The following is a 14,034-nucleotide window of genomic DNA, read 5'->3' on the forward strand; positions in this document are numbered from 1 at the left end:
GGCTCAGCGGCCATGGCTCACAGGCCCAGCCGGTCCGCGGCATGTGGGATCCTCCCGGACCAGGGCATGAACCCGTGTCCCCTGCATCGGCAGGCGGACTCTCAACCACTGCGCCACCAGGGAAGCCCCTTTGGTGAAATCTTAATGCTCATAGTTAGTCACCCAAGCATTTAGTTACCCAGTTGGGTATTTGAGAGAAAAATTAGCCAGTGAAGACTACTGTATGTACAAAGTTTTATTTTAAAAGCTGGATTTTATTAAATATATGAATCTATCAGTTCTGATAATCAACATAAAGTTTCCCATTTAGCAAAATAAAACCAATTTAGTTCACTTAAAAAATTTGTAGGGACTTCCCTGGAGGTCCAGTGGTTAGGACTCTGCACTTTCAGTGCAGGGGGAGCAGGGTTGATCCCTGGTTGGGGAACTAAGATCCTGCATGGCACGCAGCACGGCCAAAAAAACCAACTTGATCCCAGGCCTTAAGAATTCCCACAGATGAAGATCCAAGGGACAAGAGCTCACAGTCAAAAATCACAAAACACAAAAGGAACCCAGGCAGAGTAAGACTTACCACACTCTGAAAATAAGAGCACTTGGTATTTCAAGAAATAAGAGGCCTCTTTCAAAACTATGATTAAGGGCTTCCCTGGTGATGCAGTGGTTGCAAGTCCGCCTGCCGATGTAGGGGACACGGGTTCGTGCCCCAGTCCGGGAAGATCCCACATGCCACGGAGCGGATAGGCCCATGAGCCATGGCCGCTGAGCCTGTGCTCCGCAACGGGAGAGGCCACAACAGTGAGAGGCCTGTGTACCGCAAAAAAACAAAACAAAACAAAACAAAAAAACTATGATTAAATATCAACATTTATAGAGAAAGAAACCAATATTTACCATGAACAGATCCTTGCTAAATGAATTTCCAAAAGATGCACCTTTATTATCCCACGTAAAAGGTCAGAGATACAAGAAGGAACAGTGAGCAACCATACTGGGTATATGTGGGTATATCTAAACAAACAATGACTGCAAAATTAACAGTAATATCTAACTCGTCAGGGAATAAGAATAGCATTTACATTGGAAAGTGGTGATCTTCAAGTTATTTGAGAGGAGGGTGAAGATATTACCTACCCAGTGTCTTAAATTAAGTGTGCAAATAATCATTAATCCTTTAAAAAAATTGTAATCTAATGTTTATGACTATAAATTTGATGTTAATGTGAGTATTAATTAAGCACCCGAGTTAAGTCAGCTTCTGCATGTTCTGTAAGCCTCTTTGCCTCTCACAGTTGTTCCTTGGCCTCATTCCAGGTTCCATGCCGACCAACTATGAGCTCTACTATGGCTTCACAAGGTTCGCTATTGAGCTTAATGAGTTAGATCCTGTACTAAAAGATCTCCTTCCACCAACAGATGCCCGTTTCCGGCCAGATCAGAGGTGAGCAGGGCAGTGGTATTTAAAATGAACACTAGGTCATGGCATGGTGCTTACAGAAGTCATCAAGACTTTCGCCACCATCATTTATTTATTCGTTGAATCATTCATTCCCTTATTCACTCAGTAATAGCTGAGTCTTCTACCTAGGTAAAGAGCATTCAGAGGATGATCATAATAGAAGATTAGCTCAACAAAAGTTCCCCGCAGAAGGTAACACAGATGTTTTTTAACAAAATTGCCCCCCCACCAATTTACCAAAGGTCTGCAAATTATTGAACTCTTCACACAATTACTCCTCACCTCAGTGTTTGTACTTCTATAGTTCTATTACTCTATAACATGGACTATCTTTTTTTTTTAATTTTTTATTGAAGTAACATTGGTGTTACATTATATAGTTATAACATTACATATATAGTAACATTATATAATTTTCATGTATGCAACATTATATTTCTACTCCTGTATACCTGTGTATACCCAAAATTTCCTTTCTGTCCATCACCATACAGTTGATCCCCTTTATCCATTTCAGTGAAGAATAAGAGGATAAGATACAGGGGTACCTAGAAATACTTTGAGTCAAAGTGTGGAGTTTTCCCAACATGTTTTTGATCCCCTGGGGTGTGAGATATACTCAAAATACAGTACCTTTAATACCTTCTGATTCTTTTTTTTAAAATTATTCTTACATTGTTCTGTACTCATGTTGTCCATTCCTACAGAATTAGTTTTACTTCTTACAAGAATTCTATATGTCATACAAATTGTATCCAAGATCATTTTCTGTTCCCAGTGTCTTTGTGGCTTTATCTGTCTTCCGCCAAAATGTTCCCAGTATTGAATGTTCTACTATTTACTTCCCTCATATTCCCCCCTCTTTCTCTAGAACATGCAGTCTCACTATTTGACATTCAAACTTATCAGTAAGCTTCCTGTACAGTGTGTATCATATTGTATACCTGTTCTTTGCTCTCATTTTGGAATTTAAATATTTGCAAATCACCATTGGGTCTGCTTTTTTTTCTTCTCAATTCTATTTCAGTATTCCCTTTCTGAATTTCATTTACTATTCATTTCCTTTCTGTGGCCTTTTGTAATTTCCCCCAACTGTTACCTTATCATTTTTCATCAGTTTTACTCTCTCCAGTAAAACAGGAAAACTCCTTCCCTCTCAATCTGTTCTAAAAGTAGCTGGAGAACAGTCAAGTACCATCCTCCGTGTTGTGGCCTTTAACAAGTGCTTTATGATAACATGGAAAAGGAGCACAGCCGGGGACTTCATGATGTCCTAACCCCAGACTCTCTAGTCAACCTGAAAATCTCAAGTTGTGGAACCCTAGACAGCACAGAAAAGTCTTCAAAGCCAACCTCTTACTTTTCACTCCCATTTTATTGCTGAATTCAATAATTCAGTTCACATACACAGAAAGTATATTAGCTGATGGCAGACGGAGAGAGTGTGGCCTGGGGAAGGGGCGAAGGGACGTAATCAGAGCATTACTGTTCACTGTGTTATGTTCCCAGCAACCAGAATTGAAGTTTATGCAAATGAGATTATTTTGTTCTCAGAGAAGAAGGTAACGTATTAAAAGATAAACTGCTTTCTGCTTAGATTTTTGGAAGAAGGAAATTTAGAAGCTGCAGCAGCAGAGAAGCAAAGAGTAGAGGAACTCCAGAGATCTCGAAGACGATACATGGAAGATAACAACCTTGAACATACACCAAAATTTTTTAAGTAAGTCAGTTTTCATGTTTTGCAAATGGTTGCCACAAGCAATGAAAAACTCCAGGTAAAAAGAAAATGAGGGATAGTTTTATGTCCAGGAAACTTCGAGCTGGAAAATTAAACTGATTTTCATCACTGGTTTTGCCAGTGAAAATACTGAATCAGATTTTGGTCTTGTGAAAAGTTTGTAACCATAAAAATAAATTTTCCTCGACATCTCTTTTCCTTTCATGGACAGCAATAGAGAGTGAGGGTCTTGCCCAGAAGACTCTTTGTCCTCCAGCTACACCCTTTCGAATGGTAGAAACTTGTTCCCACTCCCTCACCCAGAGATAAGGTGGGACCCCACTGCCCACAAGGTCATACTGGCTTCCTTAGTATTTAATTTTATTTCTATCACATGGAGCTTATATCCGTTCAGATTTGATCCTTCTGTGGTGTGATCGTGGGTGATTATTACAGGATTATTTGCAGGATACATCACACAGACTAAGCTGTAGTTTCCAGACCCATCTGTTGCCCTTCAGAGCCAGGACAGATCAGCTCAGAATAACCTCATACCCTTTCTAGTTGCCATCTCCTGGCTGCGCTGGAGCAGAAATGCAGTCTTGCCCTTTAGATGTTGAAAGTGCCCTCATTGGGCGTGGACCCTGAGGAGGCTCTTACAGCTAATGAGGTTGCATACTTTCCCCACAAGTGAAGCAGAGAAAATTCTTGTGGGTCTGGGGTCTGAAGTTCTAGTTACAAGGTTTGTACGTGCTTTGTTTGGGCCACTTTACTTTTTTTTTTTTTTGGCCACGCTGCACGGCATGTAGGATCTTAGTTTCCCCAGCCAGGGATTGAACCTGCACCCTCTGCTTTGGAAACATGGAGTCTTAATCACTGGACCACCAGAGAAGTCCCTGTTTGGGCCACTTCACTTTCTAGTCCTGCCTTGAGGTCATTTATTCCCGCCCTTAGCCCCTCTCCCCATGACCCTACCCACTTCCATTTAAAACATTTCACAACAAAAGTGAGTTTATTTCTAGTCAAAATAGTCAAATCATCAATCAGCAGATAGGATGCTCACTGGCTTACCAAGTACTGCTTATATGTACACGTCTTATCTACAGGAGAGGGTCCAATTATCAGGTTACCTGAATGAGATTTGTGTCTAATGTTGATTTTTATACTTTCACAGAAAAGTGATTGATGCCAATCAAAGAGAAGCCTGGGTTTCTAACGACACCTACTGGGAGCTGCGAAAGGACCCTGGGTTTAGCAAAGTAGACAGCCCTGTTCTTTGGTAAACTGGGAATATAGAGCTAGCCAACATAACACGCTCTGAATGAATAAATAACTATGCACAATTATGTTTCTTAGAGCTCCGCGTGGTTTCTGGGTCGACTGAAAACCGACCATTTGCTTTTCTATTCATCTTTATAATGGACTTTCAGAAGTGCATTAGACAAGGCCCCTAACCACTTTCACATCCTTTCTGTTTTGCTGCAACCATATTCCTTAAAAAACATCCACACTCTCCTCGAAAAGCAGAATAAAAGGAGCAGAATATAAAATCTGAGGTCTGAAGAGTCTATAAAGAAAAACAAACTGTAACTGGTGCTTAAAGCTGATCCAGAGAGTTTAAAGCAACATGACACATGAACCACGCATTTGGTCCTTTTCTGGAAGCGCCATCCCCTCATTGCAGGAGCTCTTGGGCCACAGCAGTCAGCTCAGATGTCGAGTGTGTCTGTTTGATGTGGTGTACTTGTGCTGGCCTTGTCAAAAAAGATGATGCTTTTTTGACATCGTGATGCTTCTCAGAACCTGTTCCATCTGTACGCCATTGTTCATGCCTTAAGAAATGCAAAGATACACAATAAATCATTTTTTAAATGTGTGCTCCTAGGTTTATGTGAAGGACAGATCTTTTGAATCATGGCATGATTCACTTTCTGGGATCAGAAGAATTATGAGACTAACTCAAATGGATTGAAAAAAGTAAACAACATGTGCTTTACTTTGATATATTGGTTACTGTATCATATGTCTGAAGGGCAAGAAGGAAAAGCTGTGCTAAGTAGATCTCTGTATTCAGTTGCTCGTCAGTTTCCTGTCCTGCGTACAGCTAATAAACCATCCCTCTTCCCCCTGACCTCCCAGTGTGCCCTATTATTTGGCAATATCCGTATTTGATTTGAACACTCGGCATCAGTGTTAAAACTTCGGAAGGAAATAACCAAAAGCATATGGAATTTGTGGGCTTAGGAGTACTGTAAACATAACTAATTTTGAGTGAAACACAGTGTAACCCACATCTATCCTGTGCCCAACCCATTGGCACTGTTGGAATTCCACTGGGAACAGAAGCGAGACCACTAGAAGCTTATTTGCAATGTTTAAATGAGTTCTATGCAAATTCATATTTCATATTCTCATCAAGTGTTTCTGTATGATACATGGCCACATATTAAACATTTACTTTGCTGTTGGCAGAGATATAAAACTTAAGCTAAGGAATTTATCCATCCCAACAAAAATGGGGGGAGGTGAGGGACAGAAATGTGTTTTGAGTACTTCAGGATTTGTTTTTTCCTCCACTAATATATAGAGGCTTTTGTAGTAACTTGCATCAGTATTCCTGAGTTCTGCACATAGATAACTATTTAAATGCTTATATATATATATTTTTTAAAAATCTCTTTAGAGATTTTCCTAGAGAATTATAAAATCACGTATATTTTATTCTGTTACGTTTTTATTCTTAGACTCTTACCATCAGATTTTACGTGTTATTTTAAGCTCTGATAGCAAGGTTACTAACATCTTACATTTTGTTATGAGGTGTTGATTTTAGTGTTGTTTCTCCCACTCAGCATTCCTAATAATGGCTATTCCACTATCAAACCAAGACTGCTGAGAGCATAAGGGAAAACTCTGAAGTCTCCACTAGGTGGAGCAAGTTTTAGTTATCCTGAAACTCATTCCTCCTTTTATCTTAGTCCATACGTTATATGTACAGCATGCACTGGTTTAGAATGAAATTTAATTGTCAAGCAAACTCCCTAATCCATCACTAGCTCTGAGCATGTAAGCAACACCCTCCCTCGGTGTCTCAATGTCTTTAATTCCTATTTTAAGTCTTGGGTGCCTTCCCCCATAGTAGTAAAATTTCCCTTATTATCAATTCTTTTTCTGCTCATTCATCTTGACGTTCTTTTAACTGCATCCTGAGATATATGCCTTTAATTTTAATTAGAATTTAATTAGAATTTTGTTGACTTCCTCAGAGAAGTATGTTCTCCCATGATTGGTAAAACTTTAGATACTATTTACAGTGCTTCTTGTCTGTACCTACTAGCACTTCCCTGAAGAGTCTCCAGATTTTAGCCTAAAGATAAGGAAAGAATTCTGCAAATAAAGATACTACAAATAGGAAGAAACTACGAGTAGGAAGGTAAGGCACCAGGTGACCAACGATAATATCAATCAGGCAGCTGGAAGAGGACCCAGGAGGGAAGCAACTACTGTACCTCGCAGGGAGTTTTAATTAAGAAAGAGAATAATAACTAGTAGAATGGACCTTTACTACCTAATAAGTTAAACATTCAAATCAGGTAGGTGAATGTTGGTCAGAGCTAACCTGAAACTGACTAGGATTTCAAGATGAGAATGAGAAGAGTGTCAAATTAATTAAAATCACCACATTCTTTATAATATCCCAGATTTATAATTTATTTTGAGATTCTGATATCCCGATTAAAATTCCAGTTCAAGTGAGCAATCAAGTTTTAGGTAACGCTCCTGTAATACCTGATTCACAAATCTCCCCATCAAACATTCATACCAATGAAATGGCCCCATCCCCTATTTCTTTCTCACTTTTTATTTATTTGATGGTTACAGAATTGTGACACTTATTCTGTTCAGAATTTTCATCTGCATAATTTGGGGGCTTTTGAGACTAGTTTAAACAGCAAAAGGATAGAATAGATATTAGGTCATTCTTGATAAAACATGACTTATTTCTTAGAATTTTATATAAACCTTTTTATTTCAGGGGCATTTTTTTTTCCCCTAAAGCAATCTAGGATAGAAGTGGACTTAATATATCTTTATACCTCCCCTGTGATTTACTGTAAGCTCCTTCATGTTTTTGAGCTGGTCATTAAGGAAAGCAGTAAGTGATGATGGTCCTACGGATGTGGCTAGGCAGAACAGATCGATGGCACACAACAGCAATGCATAGAGGCCGACCTGAAACTGATTATTTTGCTTCCATATGCTGCTACCCAGGGTGCAAATTTACTCTCAGATTTTACTGTTATTTTATTGGGTTTAATTAAGTCATTATTTTTCATGGGTTACTTTAAATTCCAGGCAGTCGTAAAAATAAACCTCATTTGAGATACCTTTTAATATTACATATCAATTATATGTGACATAAAAACTACCAAATGTATTTTGGTAAGAGAAACCAAGGAGTTTTTCATACAAGAGATGCCATGTTGTCGATTTTCTAAACCTTTTGCTCCTCTTCCTTATTCTGACCCCAGGACTTCTAGCGATTCCACTAATCAATCATTACGTTAAGTCCTGCCCCCAAGGAGCACTGGAGGGCGGAGTTAAAGAGGAAACTGATCCGACTGTTTTGCTTAGTTCTGATTACAGCCTTGGCTGGAGAAGGGTTTATAATCATAATCGAAAGTACATTTTGTTAGTACCTTGTGGATTATCCATTTTGTCTAATCTTGTTCTCTGTCATCCAGATAATGAAGTGTGGGAGCAGAGCTCCTCACACACCAGGGGTTGTAATAAATGTTTGCACTTGACTCCAGTTGGTATATTATGATTGTGGCAAAGTAAATGAAGTTTGTGTACAAAATATTTATTTCTATGGGAACCGTTATGTTCAGGATATATAAAATGTATCTAATTAAACAATTATGAATCTATTTTGTGCTCTAGAAATATTCTTTTGGAGGAGAGATGGAAAAAATGTCATTGGAGCTAGTATTAAAATGTTTGGGTTTGTTTTTTTTTTCCTTTTTTTTTCCAAAAAGCTTCCCAGTCATTTAGAAATAGTGCTTATCAAACTAGGATTAGACTCTCTAAGTTTTAATTGAATTTCTTTTGTGAAATTGATACATCTAAAATATATATCACATGAATCATTCTGTTAAACCTGACTTTAATACATAATTGTAAGAACATACATTTATGACTGAATTGTTAAACCTTTGCTGCAGCCTTCGCTATTAGAGAAAATGGCAAATTGTTTAAGAAAGGACTAGCTTTAATTTTTCCAAAATGATATCTAAAGAATGAATTTTTCAAAAATTGCTGTGCTGAGTCAGCATTCCCAACATCTTAAGCAAATGAGCCCCATGATTAAGGCAGCTTACAGGTGGCAGTATGCTGCTACCCAGGGTGCAAATTTACTCTCGGATTTTGCTGGTTTTTAATTGGCTTTTAAAAAAATTAAGTCATTATTTCTCATGGGTTACTTAAAATACCCCATAATTTCCAGCTTACAGGCCTGTCAGTCATATGCATACTTTTGTTTTCCAAAACAACTATCTTACTTGATTCATTTTCTCTTTCCCTCTGGTCCTGAAATGGTGAGGGGCAGGGATACACGTGTCTATTCTTTTGCACTATGTCATTGAGTGTTTATAAAATATGCAACATTTATGCACAGTTGCAGGGTAGTATATCAATATTAGAACCACTGCATTTAGCTCCGTGGAACACTATTAAATGTTCGTGGATTAAAAATGACCCCATAATTATGTATTATTAGTTTCCTCGGTATCTCCAGATTGGTAGGAAAAAACATAAAAAAGGAATGCTTTTATTTTCTGCAAAAAATTTTTTTTCTATCATTTCTTCCTTTTAAATATAAATTAGGGCAATTTTGGAAAGAGGAATATCAAGTTTTCATAAAGCAAAGTATAATCCTATTTGAGTTCTACCTGTTTCTTCTTACTCTTAGTTAATGGGGTAAGCACAACTTAACACTGTTAAAGACAGAATAATGCTAAAACTATCACTTCTTTTATCCTAGGTAGCAACTCCCCACCCCCTTTAATTATCTTCATTCAGTTATTTCTTTAGGAAATAATGTGGCTGCTAGAAACTTTTTTTTTCAGTCATTTCAAGCTTATTTTTAAAGTTTTATTGAGGTGTCACTGACATACAATAAACTTTACATATCTGAACTGTACAATGTGATACATTTTGAAATATGCATATACTCTTGACACCAGCACCACGATTACAATAGTGGACATATCCATCATCACCAATCGTTTCCTCTGCCCCTTTCTAATCACTCTCTCCTCCCCCTCCCCATCCTTCACCCCGAGGCAATCATTGATCAGCTTTCATCACTTTTCAAAATCTGTGTATTTTCTTGTATTAATTGCATATGGAATTTTTCTAGAAGGCTGTATGCATATAGTAGAAGTATGCCTCCAAACCCCTCCCATGCCCCTACCCCAGTATCCACCATCAAATAATAATATATTGCAAGAGATGCTCATTAAGTCCTAGGTTTGGTAACCCAGTAAAAACTTTAGATTTGAAATACTTAGAAAACAATGAACTATTTTTCACATCAAAATAGCCACGTAAGTTAATTAATTCATTTCCGTCTTTTAGGGGTCCAAAATAATGGTAACACTGAACTTGCCGGCCGTGCTGAGGAAGCCCTGGGAACTGGTTTTCTCTTGTTTGTAATGAAAGAATACCTGACAGAGCCGTGGGAATCCAGAATGACGGCTCTTGAAATAACGTCATGTTGATGAGGAAGAGAAGGGAAGTAGCCTACGCTGAGTTACGTATTGTTGGCCTCCCCAGCCCCACTTTTAGGTCACAAACATTTGAAACTTCCAGTACTCAGGAAGGCTGCTTTTCCGTCTCTTAAAATCTTCTCACTCCCCATCTGGAAATAAAGTTGCTAAACCTAATTTTGAAAAAGAAATGGAAGTGAAGTGCCTGGAATCCAGTGAACTTCCTGCCATAGGCTACTGTGCAAGTTGAAAGCTTATTCTTTATATCCTGCCCCCCAAAAGCCTGTGGCTCAAAAGTCAAACCTTCCCAGAGACTGTCAAATACAGCATGATTGACATTAAATGCGAATGAAGAGAAAAGGCAAGAATGAATAAAAGAGAAATGGAATCTAGGAAAGAAAAGTAGATTCTCTAAGTGGGGGGGGGGGGCATCATGCTCCTTGGGGGTGGGTGGATGGATCGATCCCAGGGGGCCAAGTTATTATCTTGGATGTTGGTTTACGCGCAGATTCCTGACCTTCCCTTGAAAGACTGAGCCCATACATCTAGGGTGTGGACCAAGAATCCGCGTTTTAACAAGCACCCTCAGCCCCCAGGGAATCTTGCGGCTGACGGGGACCCTCCAATGAGGGTGCGCTGGCCTAACGTCCCACTCCCTCGCCCCTGTTTGTTGTTTTTCTCATAGTGACATTCAACTAGTCGCCAAGAAAGTCTAATTCAAGAGCCGGAAACTGCCTAGAACTCAGTAACTTGTGACTCACTCTGCCATGTGTGGCTTCTCCTCACTTTTGTGACTTCTGTCCCTTTGCCAGGGTTGTCATATGAAGGTAAAGAGTGGGGAGGGCAGAACTCTGAAACCTACAAGATGAGATTGTGTTAATCCAGAGCCCTACAAGTGTGTTCTGGAGGCATCTAACCAGCCCACGCAACCAGAATTTACTCTTCAAAGCCAAGGGTCAACCTCCCCTACCCCACCTTCCACTCCCATTTACACCTGGTCTATGTCTCCAAGGGGAGTTTTGTTTTGTTTTTAATTTTCTTTGGCGGCGCTGCATGGCATGTGGGATTTTAGTTCCCTGACCAGGGATCGAACCCATGCCCCCTACAGTGGAAGCTCAGAGCCCTAACCACTGGACCACCAAGGAATGCCTTATTTATTTATTTTTTAAATTTTATTGAAGTGTAGTTGATTTACAATGTTGTGTTTAACTTCTGCTGTACAACAAAGTGACTCAGTTATACATATATATTCTTTTTTCGTATTCTTTTCCATTATGGTTTATCACAGGATATTGAATATAATTCCCTGTGCTATACAGTAGGACCTTGTTGTTTATCCATCTTATACATAATAGTTTACATCTGCTAATCCCACACTCCCAATCCTTCCCTCCCCCACCCCCCTTCCTAAGAAGAGGATTTTTTTAATTGGCTAATGGGGCCTGGCAGGTGGAAGCCACAGGGAAATTCTGTGGCAAAACATGCTTTGATCACCTGACTGATATTTTTATAATGAGGTCTAGCCACAAATTCTTTTATCCAGATCAGCTTCTTCCCTGAAAATAATATATTTTAAACTTTTCATTGGAAAAAACTTCACTGTGAAATTACTCTGCTTATAATTGAAGGTATAAAGGCATTAGTCATGTAATGTTCATTTGCATATGGTCATTTTGAGATAGAAAAATTAAATTTTATCATATATTAGTGATAGAATTTCAAGCAACTTTCTACAGAAAAATAGCTTGTAGTTAAATTTCCTAATGAAAGAGTAATTATCCACTGGAAAAAAATGTCGATTCTGTGCCACCTCAAAATAAGAGTTGTACTCTTCAATGAATGTTGTATACTAGAACGTTACATTTGTAAGAGCACAGAAAACAGTAAATTTTAAATAAACTATATGAAGAGGCTTGTTTTTTATGAAGAGTATGTTCTAATGACCTTTCCACGGAAGTAGTAAATATTTTTACCTCTAGCGAGACTTCAAGTAGCATGTAAAGAAGATTGAGTGCTTATTCTGACTACATTTCCAGCTCTTTTTTCATGTAATAACAATCTGTTTTCAAATCACCAGAACACAGAAGACTTTTCTCTGAATTTTGAACATATTTATATTAAAAGACTCAGAGCTGGTTTCAGTTTTCTATTTGTTTCTAGATTATAGGAGTAAAGCTGTAGTTCATGAGGACTGCAGGAAACCCAATATCGCACAGATCAGGGTTTTCCATGGCTGGTTTCTGGCGAAAGCCCCTAAGGGTTAGCTTTCGCTCATCCAAGTTCTCCCTTCAGAAAGAGTTTTCATAGGGAATATTTTCTTTCACAAGTGAAAGCACTTCCAATAAAGTAGTAATAGTGTATCCTTGTCTTTGTATGCATTGTAAGTACAGGATTTATCAGTCTTGAGCTCCACGTCTCTAATTTCTTATAAAGAAGTGTAGGAAGAAATAATTTCAGAGGCAGTGTCAAAGAAAGCAATATACCAAACGTTTGGGTCACTAGAATCCCCAAATCAGTTTCTTCTAAAACAAATATTGACAGTCGACCTATTTTAATCCTGCTGGAATATGTTAAACACATAGGCCCTGGTGCCTTTCAACAGCCTGGTCCACTCTGGTGAATTTATAGGGTGGTGCACAGCCTCACCCCAACACTGTCCAATCACGGAGATGATCTTCTCATATCCCCTCCTGGAAATGTGTTCCTAGTATTATTCTAAGAAGCTTTGATGTGAGTGGCAGGACTGCACAAAGAAATCCTTCTGTCTTGTGTCCTTTTCTGAAAAGTATATACAATAGAACTTCTTAGCTTAGATGGACAGAGGGTGGAGGGAGAGAGGGAAAGAGAGGGAGAGAAAGACTGAGAAAATGATAAGAACTCAAGATGTCAAAGAAATGCCCTGCTCCTTGCTGTATGTAATAAAGCAACTGGAAAGCAAATTGAAAATAAGAAGCAAAGGGACACAGTAGATGAAACTTTTATTTGCATAGTCTGTGATTATATAATCACAGCTACCATAAGTCAGTTCCCTAGTCCAATTACAAAGTCATGTCATAGAATTAACCTCTTATGAGTGCCCATAGCCCCAGTTACATTACACTATTGCTGGCTTGTAGGTAGTCATTTCTTGGTTTAGTTTTAGCTTCCTGGGTACAAAATTTGGATGGCACACTGGGACAAATACAACTGAGTTTGTGATAGCTCATCTGCTCAGAGGGAAAGCCGTCAGAGAGTGAGGGTTGAATGTTGACGGCCATTGGTTGGCCTGACTCGGAACTGCGGAGGCCTCTCTGGCCGCCGCTGCCGGGTAGCTGTGCAGTGTCAACAGCTGCATGCCTGAGGCGGCTGCTTCCTTTCTGTGTAGGCTCAGCTAGCAGGGCTGTTCTTTCCTTTAAACAATGGGTTTGATGGGCTTCCTAAATTTGGGGGGGAAAAAGTGAAAATTACAAAAATAAATTCCTACCAGGAAGCTCTCAAGTCTGAAACAAGGTCATCCAAGTGCCAAGTACTTGAGGATAAAAACCAGTGATCACGCTCAGCACTTCCTAATTACTCCTGAAATTGTCCATGGTTTTTAAGTTTACCAAAAGTTTACTTCCCAGGTGCTAACAACTCAGTATTTTAAACCACCCTTCAAACTCCGGTCATTATCTGTAGAAATTTAGGAAGACAAATATGAGAATGAGAATTTTTCTTTCCAAAAATTGAAACCACCTTACATTCAACCTTTCTTCCCAAAGTCTCTCCCCACTAAAGGCTTAATTCTCCACTGCATTTCTCAGAATTTTCTCTAGGCTATCACCATACTTTTTGGTTGATATTTTTTTAAGCTTCTTGCCTTTTTCTTTTTTTTTTTTTTTTGCGGTACGCGGGCCTCTCACCGTTGTGGCCTCTCCTGTTGCGGAGCACAGGCTCCGGACGCGCAGGCTCAGCGGCCATGGCTCACGGACCCAGCCGCTCCGCGGCATGTAGGATCCTCCCAGACCGGGGCACGAACCCGTGTCCCCTGCATCGACAGGCGGACTCTCAACCACTGCGCCACCAGGGAAGCCCTTGCCTTTCTTAAAATTGTCTTTTAAACCCTCTAT

At 39.2% G+C, this 14,034-nt stretch overlaps 1 protein-coding gene across 1 annotated transcript in view; it reads left to right on the plus strand.

The window, feature by feature from the left end:
- Window positions 1–8,056, plus strand: part of OSBPL6 (oxysterol binding protein like 6) — a 101,854-nt gene extending 93,798 nt beyond the window's left edge. The window contains exons 22-24 of the mRNA XM_024122392.2: window positions 1,315–1,441; window positions 3,057–3,179; window positions 4,351–8,056. Of these exons, the coding sequence (XP_023978160.1) occupies window positions 1,315–1,441; window positions 3,057–3,179; window positions 4,351–4,459 (359 nt within the window). The 3' untranslated portion in view covers window positions 4,460–8,056. The remainder of the gene's footprint in view (window positions 1–1,314; window positions 1,442–3,056; window positions 3,180–4,350) is intronic.
- The last annotated feature ends 5,978 nt before the right edge of the window (window positions 8,057–14,034 follow it).

The sequence above is a fragment of the Physeter macrocephalus genome, chromosome 2 (genome assembly GCF_002837175.3).
Source record: "Physeter macrocephalus isolate SW-GA chromosome 2, ASM283717v5, whole genome shotgun sequence".
Taxonomy (NCBI): Eukaryota; Metazoa; Chordata; class Mammalia; order Artiodactyla; family Physeteridae; genus Physeter; species Physeter macrocephalus.